Source organism: Danio aesculapii, chromosome 25, assembly GCF_903798145.1.
Source record: "Danio aesculapii chromosome 25, fDanAes4.1, whole genome shotgun sequence".
Taxonomy (NCBI): domain Eukaryota; kingdom Metazoa; phylum Chordata; class Actinopteri; order Cypriniformes; family Danionidae; genus Danio; species Danio aesculapii.
Window position 1 is genome coordinate 11,012,018 of NC_079459.1, and position 17,250 is coordinate 11,029,267.

General features: G+C 40.1%; 1 protein-coding gene across 1 annotated transcript in view; it reads right to left on the bottom strand.

The window, feature by feature from the left end:
- cib2 (calcium and integrin binding family member 2) overlaps positions 1-17,250 on the bottom strand; it is a 120,084-nt gene that overhangs the window by 35,210 nt on the left and 67,624 nt on the right. Inside the window, exon 3 of the mRNA XM_056451871.1 lies at positions 16,520-16,631. Within this exon, the coding sequence (XP_056307846.1) occupies positions 16,520-16,631 (112 nt within the window). The remainder of the gene's footprint in view (positions 1-16,519; positions 16,632-17,250) is intronic.

Genomic DNA, 17,250 nt, shown 5'->3' on the forward strand with positions numbered 1-17,250 from the left:
AATTGTATAGCTTTAATAATAATAATAATAATAATAATAATAATAATAATAATAATAATAATAATAATGGATATAACAAATTATAATATTATAGTATAGACATTTTTACTAGGCTACTTTAATATTAATCCCTAACTGAAAAACGAATGTGAAAATGACTGGCAGCTGTGCTAAAATTAATATAATGGCAAATTTCTTCTGCGTTTTTTCCCTTTATAGCTCAATAGTTTTATTCAAAGAATATAGTTCTCTCTTCAACTTTCAGGTTTGAGGTGGGGGAAGAAGTGGCAGAGGCAATTCAAATGTACCATCTCTAAATTAAAAAAGGCCACTTACGCGGCATCTGTGTGTAAAGATTATTACCTTATTTTTATTTTATTATTATTATTTATTTATTCATTCATTCATTCGTCATTCATTTTCTTTTTGGCTTAGTCCCTTTATTAGTCTGTAATTGCCACAGCGGAATGAACCGTCAACTTATCCAGCATATGTTTTACGCAGAGGATGCCAGGAGGGCCAGCAGGGGCTTCGGGACGGAGTGAAAGGAGAGGCAGGACTTTGCCCCGAGTCTGGGAAAGATGGCTTGCCGTCATTACACTAGTTTTCCGATGGCACACGAGTTACATGCGCCAAACACATGAACAAATAAATTAATAAATAAGGGAAAGAAAACATCTAGCCTTATAGGCTGAGTTCTTTTTGATTATAATCGCCGTTAAGTTTCCGTTTTAAATGTAAGGCTGTTGCATAAAATAATAAAATTGCTTAAAATAATACAATTTTAATTCATAAGTGACTTTGCTGCGTCCCCCTTGATGTTTCAATAACGCATAATAATCTATACACCATATTAAAGACACTTAAATAGACATGATTTAACATGTCTATTTAACACCTGACAGACAAGCTTTTGGTTATGAGAAGGGGGAAGGGGTCTCCACTATTAAGTGTTTTTCACAAACATGAATACACAAAATCCAAAACTCCTATAGGACGGATGGCGTAACAAAACCTATGCATTTAAAAACGAAACCGCATTAAATATGGGGCCTTATGAAAATGAATGTTTCTATCTTTTGAACGGTGACGGCATAATATCATGGAATTACTTTCAATAGCAAAATAAAAAACATCTCAAGGAAGAACGGACAAAAGAAAGTCTCACTTCTATCACTCTTTAAAAGTTTTGGTTTGGTTCATTGTAAATGCTCAGTCTCGTTATGAGCTGATCTTCATTTCTCTGTGTTGGTGGAATAAAGCAGGCGAGTCAGCCGCACCAATTTATGAGCAGACAGAGCAGGATTCTCATGATGACCACCAGCGCAATGCCGCTCTTTGTTATGAGCCGTAGTTTCAGTGTAAACTTAGTAAAGGTGAGTTTCTTTGGCGATGATGTGTACAGTGTTAGATTTTATATTTAGCGGACATTTGCGCTGAACACGCGGTGAATGCAACGCATCAAGATTCGGGCACCTTCTCCGAAAACACTCGATTGATCTCAGCTGGCGGATCAACATTTACCTCATGTCATGATCGCTGTCATCTGCGCCATTATTATTATTATAACTTTACGTGAGGTTTGCAAACCTGTGGACTTTTCACTCTTCAGCCGTTTGTATTTCCTGCAGTAACAAAATCTCCCTGTTCATTATATTCAGACACACAAATGCTCCCAAATATATTATGAGGGCGCATGGATTAAATTTCGGGCGCTCATGCGACCAAAATGGTTGCAATTTCGAGCCCTGTAGTATAAGGACATGTATTCAGACCACAACTGAACGTTTGAAGAAAATTGAATGCCTTATTATTTAGAATTAGCTATTATTGATGTAAATGCAGCCGTTCAAGGCGCATAATTGATTTATTACGGTATTGACGGTATTAGAAAATCCATGTCGTGGCGCAATGTCACACCGGTGATGACTATGACACCGGTGTACCGCCCACCCCTACTACCTGTTATTTAAAATATCTATATTACGCTCCAAGCATTTGCCAAAACGAAAATATTTTTAAGTAAAAACACAGAACATAGCTGAATAGAGTGTTGCCTGCTTTAAACGATGGGTTAGTAATTATATTATAACTGGTTATGTTCAGGTCAATGAAATAATACCTTTAATAAATAAAATATGTTCGTAAGAACGTGGTGGGCCAGTGATTCCGTCGCTGTCATCAGTGGTTTAATGAGCTCAGGAGAATTCTGCTTTGCATTTTTCTATGCATTACTAACATCACTAAACCAGACATTTGTTTTATAAGTTAACCAAATATTCGCAGAGATTCAGCAGTTTTTTTCTGACGCGTTTGCCAGTCATGCCAGTCAGTGAAAAAAAGTAACCGTGGCCCTGTTTGCAGGTATTAATATTCGTTTTTTCGTCAATCTGATGCAACTTTTATTATTTATACAGGACATTAAAATGCAATTAAAAGTTTAAAATCAATTAAACTCAATTTATAAAAAGGCTAGCCTATTTTATGCATTAAATATAACTAATTTCCTTTATTTCTGACTAGACCATGCATTTTAGACTATTTTACAATTGTAATATGTGCATATGCTTTTTTTTAAATAACATTCGTTTAACAAATATTTTAGCACATCGAAAGTAATTAAGTGACCTGTTTTTTTTTTATTAAAACCTTTATGCAAAAGGATCAGAGGATAAATTATCGTAGGATAAACGTATCTTATGGAAAAACACCAATTGACGGGCTCTGCTTTCGGTTTAAAAGAATCAAGCAGCTTTAAAAAATATAATTTGCTGAAGAGAAATGACAGGAAAAAAAGAAAGAAAAAGATTAAATATATAGGGACTGTTAAAAGAACATTTCTCTTTTATATATTATTTCGACTCCGAAACATCAGCTAAGATTTTTAATTTATTTTCATTATTCGTTTATTATTATGTACAATAATTCAGACATAAAATAAGATAGTAAAATATAATCAACAACGAAAATGTAAATAAAAACATAAATAAAAACATAAATGAAAAAGTCTTGTCTTAGTCCTATCAAAACGGCAAACACTAAAAGCAGGCTAAAAGACTGCTTTAATTATTTATTTAAGACTACTTATTGTACTGAATGTTTGTGCTTTCATGTTAGTTGTCTTTTATTTCTTCAATTCCAAAACGAGTCCTCTTTGCACTTAAAAAGTTTACAATAAAGTGTGTTAACAAATTTTAAATGATTAATGAAGGACTTATAATGCTTTGACCTATTGTTTAATATCATTTACAAGCACAGTAGCATATTTAAAGCTGCTGTAAAGGCTATTTCTTTCCGTTCGCATCCCGTCCCTTTGCGCCCCCTGGCGGCTTTTTCACAAACTGCGGTCTTACACTAAAAACAGAGCAGCATTTATTTCAAACGGCGGCGGTATAAGCCACGGCGGTAATAGCCACTTTGAACTCTCACCTACTGTAAATATAATAAAGTTAGACGTAGTCTGGGACGTTTATTTTGCCAAATAAAGTTTGTAAACAGTTTTTTAATTCTAGTAAACAACGATGAGGGAGGGGGTAAGGGGATATTTTGGAACAAATAAAGAAATTTAGGGAGTATATTCATTTTTCGGATATTTATCCTGCCAATCATTGAGATGGGTAAAGATGTCCAACGTTCTACTGATGACATAGTAGCATCCAAAATTGGGTCATAATTTATTTGAGCAATCTTATTTATTTCATCTATGATTTTAATACCCAGATATGTAAAATTATCCGTTGAATTAAAAATAGAAGCATAACCTTGGCTATTTTTTCTCTCTGATTTATCAAGTAACATTATAGATGATTTGGAGTGATTAACTTTATATCCAGATATGTTTCCAAAGGTTTCAATAAGATCCAGGAGTGCAGGAATAGAGCTACTTAGATTTTTTAAGAACAAAATAATATCGTCTGCAAATAATGCTAGTTTATGTTCCAAGTGGCTCTCTCGAATTCCATATATGGCATTATGTGTTCTCACTGCTATGGCAAATGGTTCTATTGCAAGGATAAATAATAAAGGTGATAGAGGACTTCCCTGTGGGCAACTCCTAGATATTTTAAAGGGTTTAGAAACAACATTATTTGTTAAAACTTCTGCTGTGAGCTCCGTACAAAGTAGTCTAAACTATTTACAAAATGTATCACCAAAGCCAAAGCGAGTTAGCACGTCAAATAAATAATATCATTCGACACGGTCGAAAGCCTTTTCTGCATCAAGACAAAGTAGTGCTGTGTCTTTCGCTCCTTTCTGGCTATATAAGATATTGAGCACTCGTCTGACATTGTGGAAGCCCTGTCTCCCTTGAATAAAGCCATTTTGGTCTTTCTCCCACCACCCGAGGGAGTAAGCCCTCCAATCTTTTTGCAAGAACTTTGCTAAGTATTTTTGTATCTGAATTTAAAAGGCTGATTGGGCGCATATTTTCGCATTTTATATTTGGTTTTCCTGGTTTTGGAAGTAAAGTTATTAGGGCACTCCTCATGGATGTAGGAAGAAGACCATTCCTAAAGGACTCCTGGAACATCTCCAAAAGAGGTGAAATTAATATAGACTGAAATGTTTTATAAATATCTATAGGTATGCCATCTGGACCTGCCGTTTTACCTGCCTGCATACAATAAATTGCTTCTACAATTTCTATTTTTGTTAATTCTCCATCTAATAATTTACTTTCATTTTCTGAATTTCTAGGAATATTAATGTTATTTAGAAATTGTGTCTGTTCAACAAGTCTGGGATTACCATCGGAGCTATACAATTTCTCATAAAATATTTTGAAGGCCTCATTAATTTCTTTAGGATCTACCATAGTTCTGCCGCTTGAATCTGTAATTAATAGATCTTTCTGTTTGTTGTTGTTTAATGCGCCATGCTAAAAGTTTCCCAGGTTTTTCCCCTTGGTCATAATAGGATTGTTTAAGTTTCAGTAAATAAGTTCCTGCTTTATTAGCCGACAATTCATTGTACTGTGACCTAAGAAGGAGTAACTGTGCATTTGCATCTATAGAGTTAGACTTGTTATTGTAAAGATCTGATTCAAGTGTTTTATTTTTTTCATCTAATGTCTTTATTTCCAGTTGTGAACTCCTTTTCTTTGAACTGGTATAACTGATTATTTGATAATAATAAATATAAAGGCCTAATAAAGGCCTTAAATGCCTCCCACCTTATGCTAGCAGATGTTTGAGAAGTATTACATGTAAAATACAGGTCAATTTGTTTATCTAAAAAATCTATAAATGTAGGGTCTGTTAGCCATCCTGGTTGAAAGCGCCATTTTGGAGAATCCTTCACTAGTTTAGTATCTGTATAAGTGAGTGATAAAGCTGCATGATCCGATATTACTATACTACCATAATTACAGTCATCAATTTTTGAAACCAGTTGTGCTGAAACCAAAAAATAGTCTATGCGTGAATACGTTGTATAAGTGCTGGAATAACATGAGTATTCTATTGCATTTGGTTTACTATGTCTCCATATGTCCACCAAATATAATTCTTTAATAAAACTATTTATTGTCTTTCTCGATCTAATGTGGGTATTATCTGAGCCTGATGACCTATCTCTTGCTGGATTTAACGTGCAATTAAAATCACCAGCAATTATATATTGCCCCGGGAGATTGGAGATAGTCAGAAACAAATTGTTATAGAATTTAGGGTCATCTTCGTTGGGTCCATAAACATTTATCAGATTTATATTTTCAAATAACAGCATACCCTGGACTATGATGTATCTACCTGCAGAATCCTTAATTATATTTTTAATTTGTAAAGGAACAGATTTATGAATTAGTATTATAACACCTCTAGCATGGGTGGTATATGGGGCAGATAGCACCTGACCCTGCCATCTTCTTCTTATTTTAGAAACATCCTCACTTACTAGATGGGTTTCTTGCAAGAAAACAATTTTTGATTGCAAGAATTTTATCCTGTTCATCACTTGTTTAACTTTTGAGATTTTGTTTAAGCCCCTACAGTTCCATGAAGTAAATTTCACCTTCAAGCTACTAGACATGAGTTGTCTAATATAACCTTACGGATTTGCTTGTTTGATGAAAACACACCCACATACAACAAGAAAAAAAAGAAAAGAAAAAATAAATAAATAAGAAAAAAGAAGGCAATACAAAGAGCCGTCTGTCTCTCACTTTTGATTATTTCTTTCTCTTTAGCTCCCTCTGCTATTATCAAGTGCTAACTACTTTACCAACATTATTTACTTAGTTGTATAGAACTGTGCAACATCTGTAAACATAACCATTAAAAGATTGATATTTTGCAACTTTTAACAAATAGTGACATACCTGGGGGGTTGAGCTGACTAAGGATTAACAAAAAAGATAGATATAAAAAAGAATAAATCAAACAGTTCTGCTATTGGCTGTGTAAAGTTTGTTGTGGGTTGAACGTCCCTTGCGAATGTCAAAAGGTCCAATATTTGAGTGTTTCAAATATTGTTTTGGCCATGTTTTCCTTTCCCACCCCAGGTACATTTTATATGTTTTTATCATGAGAATAAGCATATGCGGTCAGAAAAAAAAGTATGTGAGGTTTATTAATAAACTAATTTCGAGAGGATCACGTGCTTATGATTTATCACAGCCGGTCTCGTATTAAGCTAATCAGTATCGTCCAATCATATGAGCCAAAAGCTACTATATATTACCACAGTTTTCAGTCCACTTTATCTTCGTTTGGAAGACCTCTCCACTCACAACTGCGCCACAGCAACTCTTTTTCAAGCAAGCAAGCAAGCAAGCAAGCAAGCAAGCTACCAACTCCATATTCTGCATTCAGCAACAACAACAACAACAACAACTATCATCATCATCTCCATCAGCATCATCATCTGCTCACCTTCATCAACTATCCAGCACTATCTTCAACCCCGACATCATGAACAACGACAATATCAACACTCAGGAGAACAATCAACAAACCAACATCCTGCAAGATAACCCTGATATCATTGAATCTCCTCCCGCAACGCAACTTCCCACAGCACCGCCAGGCTCTCAAACCGAGCCCGAGGCCGCCATAAGAGGCCGGCGCATTACCCGCTCTACATCCAGTCGACTTCTCCGCCACAGATCCCCAGCTCCATCCACTTCAAGAAACCAAAATACTTCACCTACCTCATCTTATGCTTCCGCCACCTCCTCCGTCCATCCACCAAAGAGAATCACAGTCATGGAAATCAGGAAACTGCTCGCCGAACTCGGAATTCACGCACCCAGATCGCTCAATAAACCGGAACTCCTCAAGCTTTACCACGACGCAACATCGGACTCCCATCCTTCCTCAAGCCCTCCTGCCAGACCAACTACACAAAGAAACAGTTCACGATTTACTCCATATCCACAAGCCTCCCGCCCGCTTCAAGAGAAGAGAAAATCCAAACAAAAGCACACAGCAAGTCACTCCCCCGCAAGATTGCAACACCAGGAAACCCGGCCGCTTCCAATGACGTCACGCACTCTTCCGCTCCAGGACTCCTTTCAAGAAATCCCTATCTCCACCCCCTTTTCCTGGTCTCCCGCCCCCTCCAGCTCTCTTATCAGTCCTCATTTCCCTTCTACCTCCAATGCTCCACTCCATTGTCTTTCTTCAGCTCCTCCTGCAACTTCTCAAAATCAAACTTTATCTTTTTCTCTCCAACCATCTACCTCCGCTCCCATCCCATCCCACCTGAATTTCTCATATCAAATTCCTCCCACTACTATTCCTCCTTTTTCTTCCTCTCTTCCCACTGCTCACTCGAGCACTGACCCCGCCCATATTTTCACCTTCCCTACTTGTTTCCTCTACACGCCCCCCTTTCACCCTGTCTTCTGCCACGCCCCTCCCTCCGCCAAATAATGCTCTAGCCTTTCAGGTGCTGACATAGATCTCATTTCACTCCTCTCACCCATTGCACCTCCCGCGGCAGAACGGCAGGTTTATTGCGGCGAATTTTCTGTCTCCCTCAAACCATCAGCCAGTAATCAATCCCGTATATTAACATCAGCAGAATTTTCCATTGGCTTTTCAAGATTTACAGACATAATTTGTTCCGCGTCTCCCCATAGGAGACGTGAGTTAAATGATTATATGGCAATCATCGCCGAGCTCGCGCTCTCCTATGGGGGCACACACTTCTACACCTACCACAAATTATTCTCCGCCAAATGCGCATTACGAGTGACCCAGTGGAACCAGTGTCCTTACTGGGGGGCTTTGGACACTGAGCTCCACAATCGGGTATTTTTAGGATGCCGCAATCTAACCTGCGCTGTCTGCCGCTCCAGTCTGCACCCCACTACCTCCTGTCCTCTAATCACTCCCTCCTCTGATCCTACTATATCATCCATCAAATCCACCAGCTATGTTCCTCAACCACCCAGCCACAACATCCCTTCTCTGCTGTCTCCCTCCCTCAAACCCTCCCTCCCTAACTGTGACATCTGCATGAATTTTAACATCAGCAGATGTAACAGAATGCCTTGCAGATACCTCAATTTATGCTCATATTGTGGTGGCGCTCACGCCAAAATCATCTGCCAAGTCCTCAGGGCAAAAAATAAAAAATCTAAAAATTACCTGTCGACTCCTGTGAATATTCCTAATCTTGCTCTAGAACTAAGTTCTCACCCTGAGACTAACTTCTCTGATTTTCTAATTTCAGGTATAACCCATGGATTCCACCCAGGCATCTCAGCTCTTCCTTCTCACAATCTCTTTTGTCCCAATTTGCAGTCTGCTACCACTGAACCCGATACTGTTGATTATCTTATTAAAAAAGAAATCGACAATAACTTCATGATCGGACCATTCATGGCTCCTCCATTCAATGTCTCACGCATTAGCCCCATAGGAGTCGCAACTTTAAAATTTTCTGACAAAAAACGCCTAATAATTGATCTCTCGGCCCCCCACAATTCAGTTTTTCCCAGCATTAATAGCACTATCCCATTAGACGAATATTCGCTCAACTACCACGACATTAAGCAAGCTATCACCCTCATCAAAATAGCCGGTCGCAACACCTGGCTAGCTAAAGTAGACATTTCATCTGCCTTTAAAATATTGCCAATCCATCCAGACTTTTGGCATCTTTTTGGCATTCATTGGCATTCCCAATTGTATTTTGCAGTCCGACTAACTTTCGGATGCAAAAGTAGTCCAAAAATATTCGACATGATGTCAGAAGCACTATGCTAGATTTTGTCTAATAATTACAAAATCCCCCACCTCATTCATCTTCTAGATGATTTTCTCATAATTTCTCCCCCTTCTTCACCTCCAGCTAAGGACCTAGCGATCACCCAACAGGTTTTCGCTAAACTAGGAATTCCTCTCGCAGAGGAAAAAACCTCAGGACCCAGTACCACAATCGAATTTCTGGGCATTAAACTAGACTCGAAAAAATTTCAAGCATCTCTCCCTAAAGAGAAAATTGATCGAATCATTTCCCTATCCCTGATATTCCTAGAAAAACAGACATGCACTAAACGTGAACTCCTATCCATTCTCGGCCATCTTAATTTTGCTATGCGCATAATTCCTCAAGGCCGCCCATTCATTACTCACCTCCTCCAACTCTCCACTACAGTCCATGGTTTAGAAGAAACAATCCTTCTCCCTAAACCCAGTCGCGAAGAGCTAAGCTTATGGATCACCTTCCTTAAGCAATGGAATGGCTGTTCCTTTTTCTACAGCGACTTTGTAGCATCCCCCATAGACATTAATTTATTCACAGATTCTGCCCCATCAGTTGGTTTTGGAGGTTTCTATAATGGGCATTGGTTTGCTGCCGCATGGCCACCCCAATTGACTTCCATTCCAAAAAAAATCAAAGCTCTTCAGCCCTCTTCGAACTCTACCCAATAGTTGCAGCAGCCATTCTGTGGGGAGATGAATGGTCCACTTCTAGCATTCTCGTTCATTGTGATAACCAAGCTACGGTACACTGCATTAAAAAAGGGCGTTCTCACTCCCCTTCAATAATGCCGTTTCTAAGACGCCTCACCTGGATTTCTGCTCAAAAACAATTTATTATAACTGCTGAACATGTACCTGGTTGCAAAAACCAAATTGCTGACTCTCTTTCTCGTTTTCTTTCCAGAAATTCTGGCGATTGGCCCCAAAGGCCGACCCCCACCCAACGTCTGTCCCTCCTTATTCAGAAATGATATTGCCATAAACCATCCCCTCTACAATCTCCACCAGACCTCCCTATCTCTCATATTACAAGCTGTAGCCCCCAGAACCCTCCATTCATACCTCACAGCATGGAACACCTTCAAACATTTTCACACCCTCCATCACCTACATTTCCCCGATTTTTCCCTCCTCTCCATCACCTCCTTCATATCACACCTTCACTCTGCAAAACACATCCAAGCAAGTTCAATCAAAAGCTATCTCAGTGGGATCCAATTTTTTCACAAATTAATCCACGGGTCCCCCTCAGATACCATCACCAATTCGCAAACCTCCCTCCTCATTAAAGGTATTCAAAAAACCCACCCCACCACCCCCGATTCTAGACAACCCATTACACTCAAAATCCTCTCCTCACGCATTTATACCCTACGTAAAGGTTACATCTCCTCCCACACAGCCCGCACCTTAGATGCCATGTTCACCCTAGCCTTCTTCGGCTTTCTCAGATGCTTCGAATTAACTGTAACATCCAAATTCAACCCTTCACTCCACCCCACTATTTCAGATCTAACTTTGCAAGATAAGTAAACCATTTCTTTCCTTGTGAAACAAAGCAAAACAGATCAATTCCATAAAGGACACCTTATTTACATTTTCAACATACCTTCCCCCACCCACCCCTTCCAAACCCTCCTAGCATTCCTAGATCTAAGAAAATCTCAAGAAGCTAACCCACTAGCCCCACTCTTTACTGATGACGCTAACCGTCCAGTAACTCGCTTCTGGTTCCAAAAACACCTTAAAGAAGTTCTCCGCCTCTCAGGTTTTTCCCCCGAGCCATTTTCCAGCCACTCATTTAGGATTGGTGCCGCCACCACAGCAGCCTTCAATGGGCTTTCCCAGCATCAGATCCAGACACTCGGTCGCTGGTCCTCTGAAGCTTTCAAATCCTACATTCGCCTTAGTAAATACCACCTCAGGGAAGCTCAACAAGCCCTCACCATACTTCCAACCCCCACACTCCCTCCCTAAGGTTCTAGGCAATCCGAATCCCCCCCCCATCCCCCCCTCTCATCCTATAACTCCTTTAACAAGAGCATCATTTCCTCTCCCCATGTCTGCCTCCCCGGCTTCGACTCCCGCAGGATTCAAATTAGAGCCGCAACTCTCGCAAGAGTCCCACCCAGCCCCCCCCAGCAGTTTACTGTCCACTTCTCAACCCCCCCAAGGCTCTTTGTCACAACAGCCAAACTCCCGCAGGAGCTATACATAGATATATATACATAGTTATTCGCATTTGTGTAAATTCATGTTTGCTTGTGGCCGCGTGCGTGCATGGGCGAGTGCATGCGCGCATGCACGTTTGAGCGCGTACGCACGTAAACGTGTGTATGCGTTAGCATGTATGTGTGTGTGTGTGTGTGTGTGTGTGTGTGTGTGTGTGTGTGTGTGTGCGTGCGTGTACGTGTGCGAGCATATGTGTCCATGCCTGGGTACTCATTTGGACATTAAGTACATTCGTACTTGCACATGTCCAAATGTGTCCCCTTGTCCGCTTCTAACTCTCCTAACCTCTACAAAGAAGCTCCGACCCCCGCAGGGGTCTCCCAGAGCTCTAACTCCGGCAGGAGTTCCCCAAGCCCTGACCCCCCCCCCCCCCCCCCCCCCCCCCCCTCATATCCCTTCCTCCCCTCCACAGCCTTCCCAAGCCACCTCTAGTCTCTTCATAAACTCCTTAGTTCCCCCAACCACCCCCTTAGTCCACAATTTCCCTATATTCCTTACCCTTCCAAGCACATCCTGTGCCTTTTCCACACCCTTTCCTACTCCAACACAGCTGGAGGCTCAGCCCCTCAGCTCCTCATAACACCCAGTCCCAACTAAAGCCCATTCCTACCCTTCCCGCCAGGCTTCCTACAAGAGCCTCCCGGCTCCCTCATCTTGCCATGTTATGTCCAGCTCCCTTATATAGCTCCAGTCTCCTTACCCTACATAGCCCTCCCTTTGCAAGGCCCCCTGCAAGAACCTTTCTTTTTCACGTTATATCCAGCAGCCGGATATAGCTCCATTTTCTTGCTTTTGGTTTTTTTTTTCTTACAAATACGCGGCTGCTGTCCCGAGCGATTAATTACTGCATTTTGGGGAGTTCTGAGATCCACCGAGCTCAGGCTCTCCTCTCGCTCTGCAAACGGGAGGAAGCCCCGGGCTCGGGGATCCCTTGAGCTCGGGGCTCTCTCCCGGGACAGCATGCCAAACAAGCTATTGATGAATCATCAGCTAAGTGTGAACTCTTGAAGTGAGGTTTATTAATAAACTATTTTCGAGAGGATCACGTGCTTATGATTTATCACAGCCGGTCTCGTATTAAGCTAATCAGTATCGTCCAATCATATGAGCCATAAGCTACTATAAATAACCACAGTTTTCAGTCCACTTTATCTTCGTTTGGAAGAAGCCCCCCTTCCTCCCCATTCTCTTCCTTCACCTTAGATCGGGCGGCACGGAGGCCCAGTGGTTAGTACTGTTAGCCCCACAGCAAGAACACTGCTAACCCTGGTCCTGCCAGGTCGGTAGGTGTTTCTGTGAGGAGTTTGTATGTTCTCCCCGTGTCCGCGTGGGTTTTCCCCGGGTTCTCCGGTTTCCTCCCACCATCCAAAGAAAATATAAATAATGCATTACAATGAAACATTTGTCTAGCCCCTTCTTTTTTCCTCACGTGTTCCCTTAGCTACTGCAGACGGGGAGTTCTGAGATCCACCGAGCTCAGGCTCCCCTCTCGCTCTGCAAACGGGAGGAAGCCCCGGGCTCGAGGATCCCTTGAGCTCGGGGCTCTCTCCCGGGACAGCATGCCAAACAAGCTATTGATGAATCATCAGCTAAGTGTGAACTCTTGAAATGACTAAAGTTAGCCAACAGAGAACATTATGCAAAAAGAATTGTAGCGCTCTCTCGTTTGAAAAAAAAATGACATAAAATTAATTAGCCAGTAGTGCTGTCATATTTTAGTTTCGTATATTGGTAGAGTTGTCTTGATCCTTCAAAGAGACTGGATAAATTTGTCTACTTCAGCCGGAGTTTGGAAGGTGTAGGATCTTTCTCCGTGTGTCAGCAGGAGCTGTGCAGGAAAAATAATTCTGTGCTTATGAATTTCCTTGTCTCGCAACCTTTTTCGCACGTCATCATAGTCGCGCTGCATCTTGTGTATGCCGGCGGAGAGATCTGGGTGAAAACGGACTTGTTCGTTATTGTAAAGAACATTCCCTTTAACTCTGGCTGCCCTTAGCACTCGCTCCTTGTCTCTGAAGTTCAGGAACTTCATAATTAGTGTTTTCATAATTAGCGTGTCGTTCGCGAGGGGATATTTGTCAAAGTGCCAATTCTATGAGCCCGCTCAATTACCAGAGATTCCCGCGAATCCAATCCAAGAGCCTCCGGTATCCACTTCTCAAAAAATTTTACCGTATCCTGGCCCTCCGCTTTCTCCGGTAGTCCCACAAGTCTTATGTTGTTCCGTCGACTTCTGCATTCCAAATCTTCCACTTTGTTTGAAAGCGTTTTAACAGTATTTTCCAGCGTGTTCACTCTTTATAACAGCCCGTTGACGTTATCTTCGGCATCCGAAATGCGTTGCTCTGCTTGTGCTATCCGCCCTGTGCATTCCTTTATCTCCTTGCTTATTGTTGTAATTGTTGCTTGGACTCCATCAATTTTTTTGTAAAGTCCATTTTTCAAGGATATTATAGCTTTCATGATATCTTCGTTATTACCATCCAAAGTTACTGCTTCGTCATCATCTTCGTCAGGGCCCTCACCAGCTGCCATGGCGTCGTTAGTTTCTTCAACCTCGGAATATTCATCTTCGTTTCTGGTCTTTTTCTTGTCTTTTCTGGTACCTTTGCATGACATTTTTCTTTCCCTATACTTTTATATTTGAGTTGCTTGACTTTAGATACAATTCTGGTTGGTATTGTAGGATAGATCGCAAATTAGCAGCAGAGCTAAAAAGTTTCGACCTCTCAGCACCTCGCCATAACCGGAAGTCCAAAAGTACACTTTCTAAAAAATACAGATCTGTTTTTTAGATTTAGCCGGCTCCACAATTCACACATTACTATCTGGGCAGTTTTTGTCCTCTACTTATGCTAAAAAGGCAAAATTGGTACAACATTCCTGATCATTATCACAAAAAAAGCCTAGAAAAATAGGCCTCAGTATATTGTAAAACTTTAGGTTTAAATATTCCTTCCCAGTTATCAAAGACATAATTATGTGACTTCATTATAGTTTTGTTGAAGAATTATTGATCAGTAGGTTATCTCTATGATCATGGATCATAAAGGTGTCTGTACAGTCATACTGTTTTGACATTCTTTATGAAAAATTGACAATGTCAATGTTAGTGTCAAAAATGCAATATTATTCTGCATTTGATCTTTTCTTCCTTCCACAAGACTGGTATTTTTTTGTAGAAATAACCCGAGCAGGAAGTCTCTCATTTTCAGCTTCTATCTCCTCTACAACCATCCTAGTTACTTTGTATTATTGAAGAACAGCTTGAAGAGTATTGGCAATGTTTCCTTTAAAATCAAATGTTCCCACTGAACCATGGTTTGCAGTGTATTTAACGATAATGTTTTATTACATTTTCCTTATAAATTCAAAAGACTGTTATATTTAAATTTTAAGATAAATTTTAAATGAATTATTCACAATCCCTGTAATTTGGATGAAAATGAACAAAATCCATAATACTCTGTAACTCAGTGTCTCTCTGGTGTAAACATAGCCACACTCCACGGGCCCTCAAGTACTAACTACACTCAAATGTGTTTCAAATGTAACCATGTCATCAGACAAAACCCAAACTATTTTGGGTCTTTGTATTGCAATTTAAAAGAGTTAAACTAGCCACAGTAATTTAAGTTTAAAATAGATCATCAAAATTAAAACACTGCCACAGTACATCAGGCCAAATTATTCATTGTGTGTCAAACTACCTACTAATGCATTAGTTCAGTTATTTTAGCATTTCCACATAAATATTAGAACTTCAAAATTCTGTTTTCATTATGTTAGAAACTTACAACTTTGTTTCACTTACTTTAGAAACAACAATTCAAATACAACTCTGCCACAATGCAACATTGGGTTGATAAAATTTGTTAGAATCTTTAACAAAATTGTTCAAAATGGACTTGAGACCTCTTACTAAAACTGAACAATCCAAATTCTCCTGTTCTTAAATTCTTTTCTAGATTTTTTAAATGAATGGACCCCTGACAACAAAAAATATTTAAAAATCTGCTTTTCTTATCTTTCCTTGCTTTATTTTTTCTGCAAAATCTTTGCTCAGTGGCTTGTCATTGTAATAAATAATTATGAGGATGTTAAAGATCTCAATGAAGAAGTTTATTCAACAGAGTTAGAATTAAACCTGAACAATTTAAACTTAAACCTTTATACAGTTTTACAATTTGTACTCCGAGTTCCTCCCAGGTCCCAGAACTTCACACCCTATCTCTGCAAAGGAAGCTCATTTTGATCGCTTGTATCTGCGATCTTGTTCTTTCAGTCATGACTCAAAACTTATAACCACAGGTGATAGTAGGAACGTAGATTGATTGGTAAATTGAGAGCTTTGCCTTTGCACACAGTGAGCACTCTAGTGAGGGTATAAAGCTGGTCTAGTGTTCCACAGCCTGGACAAAATTTGTATAATTCATCCTGAATCTGAGGTTCAACTATTAGCCATCATAAACTTTTCCAGGAATACTGAGGAGTCTGATCACCCCATAGTGGGAACACACTCTCCAGACCCCCTTCATAAAAAATTGAGACCTCCACCCCTGGTGTGCAGTGCAGGGGTGCTATTGCTGACCTCAACACAATGTTGTAGACGCTTGTCAGCCAAGATAGCCCCACAACATCCAGAGACTTCATGGCAGATCTGATCCACCTTCGCTGCCTTGCCACTGAGCAACTTGTAAGCTACCTCAGTGTCTCAGTAATGGGTGAGTCAACCCCTGCCTCCCTGGTCTCTGCTTCTTCAATGGAAAGCATGTCAGTGGAACTGGAAGATCCTGAAAGCATTCCTTCCATTGTCCAAGAACAGTTGTGGTCAACCAATCCACAGTCAAGGTCAATGTCACAGTCCTCTATTTAATTTCATTCTAAAGGTTAGTGTTATAGAACCATGGAAAACCTAAAGCGCTAAAATACTTTGCTGACATGACACCATCTCATGCAGAATTAAAAAAAAAACTAAAAAGAAGTGATATAAACAAATCCCAATTTGATTAGTTAAGCAGAACCTTACTAAATCCCAAAAGTAGTAAATTGCAAAGTAGTAATGTAATTACCTTTAGTTCCGGCATGTTGACTATGAGAGCTAAAGGAACTTTAACATCAGGATCATTGGTGTAGTCCATTGGAACCAAATGTGGAGCCAGTTCGTGGTATCGTCCATGCAAGCTACAAGAAAAAGTGAAAAAGCTGTTGAGTTGAACAGTCCCTCCACAATTCTGTGATACTGTGATTGCTGAATTTAACACAAAAATCAATCATCAAACATGGTGCATAATGTAAAAGAGCTTTCAATTTCTTGCAGATTTTGGCCAGCCATGACCAAATATTTAAATATGTTAAAATGTTCATATGCATGTTCGCATTTCATCCCCACCAGTGTCGCAGTTTGCGATACCTTAATTTGTAAGGCTCGAGTCCACACTTCTCCTCATGCATAGTTCACACTATAGGATTTAGAGCTCAATTTTCAAGTTAACAAGCTCGCAGACCAATTAGGCTGTGATCATGGGAAAATCAGTAGGTGATCAGCACTCTGGGCTATGCTACATCTTTGTGTAAACTACTGAATGGTGCATCAAAGAGGCTTGTTCACACATCGCCAACAGCTCACAGATGAAAATCAAATACCTAGCATGCTAAATGTTCTGCACCAGTTGCCGGACTCATGGGCGTTGCTAGACCTATTTTAGGGGAGGGGCCCCCTAAAATAGGCCTAGCAACGCCCATGAGTATTTATATTTCTACTCAGCACCCCTAAAACTTTTGCGATTAGCTCATAAACTGT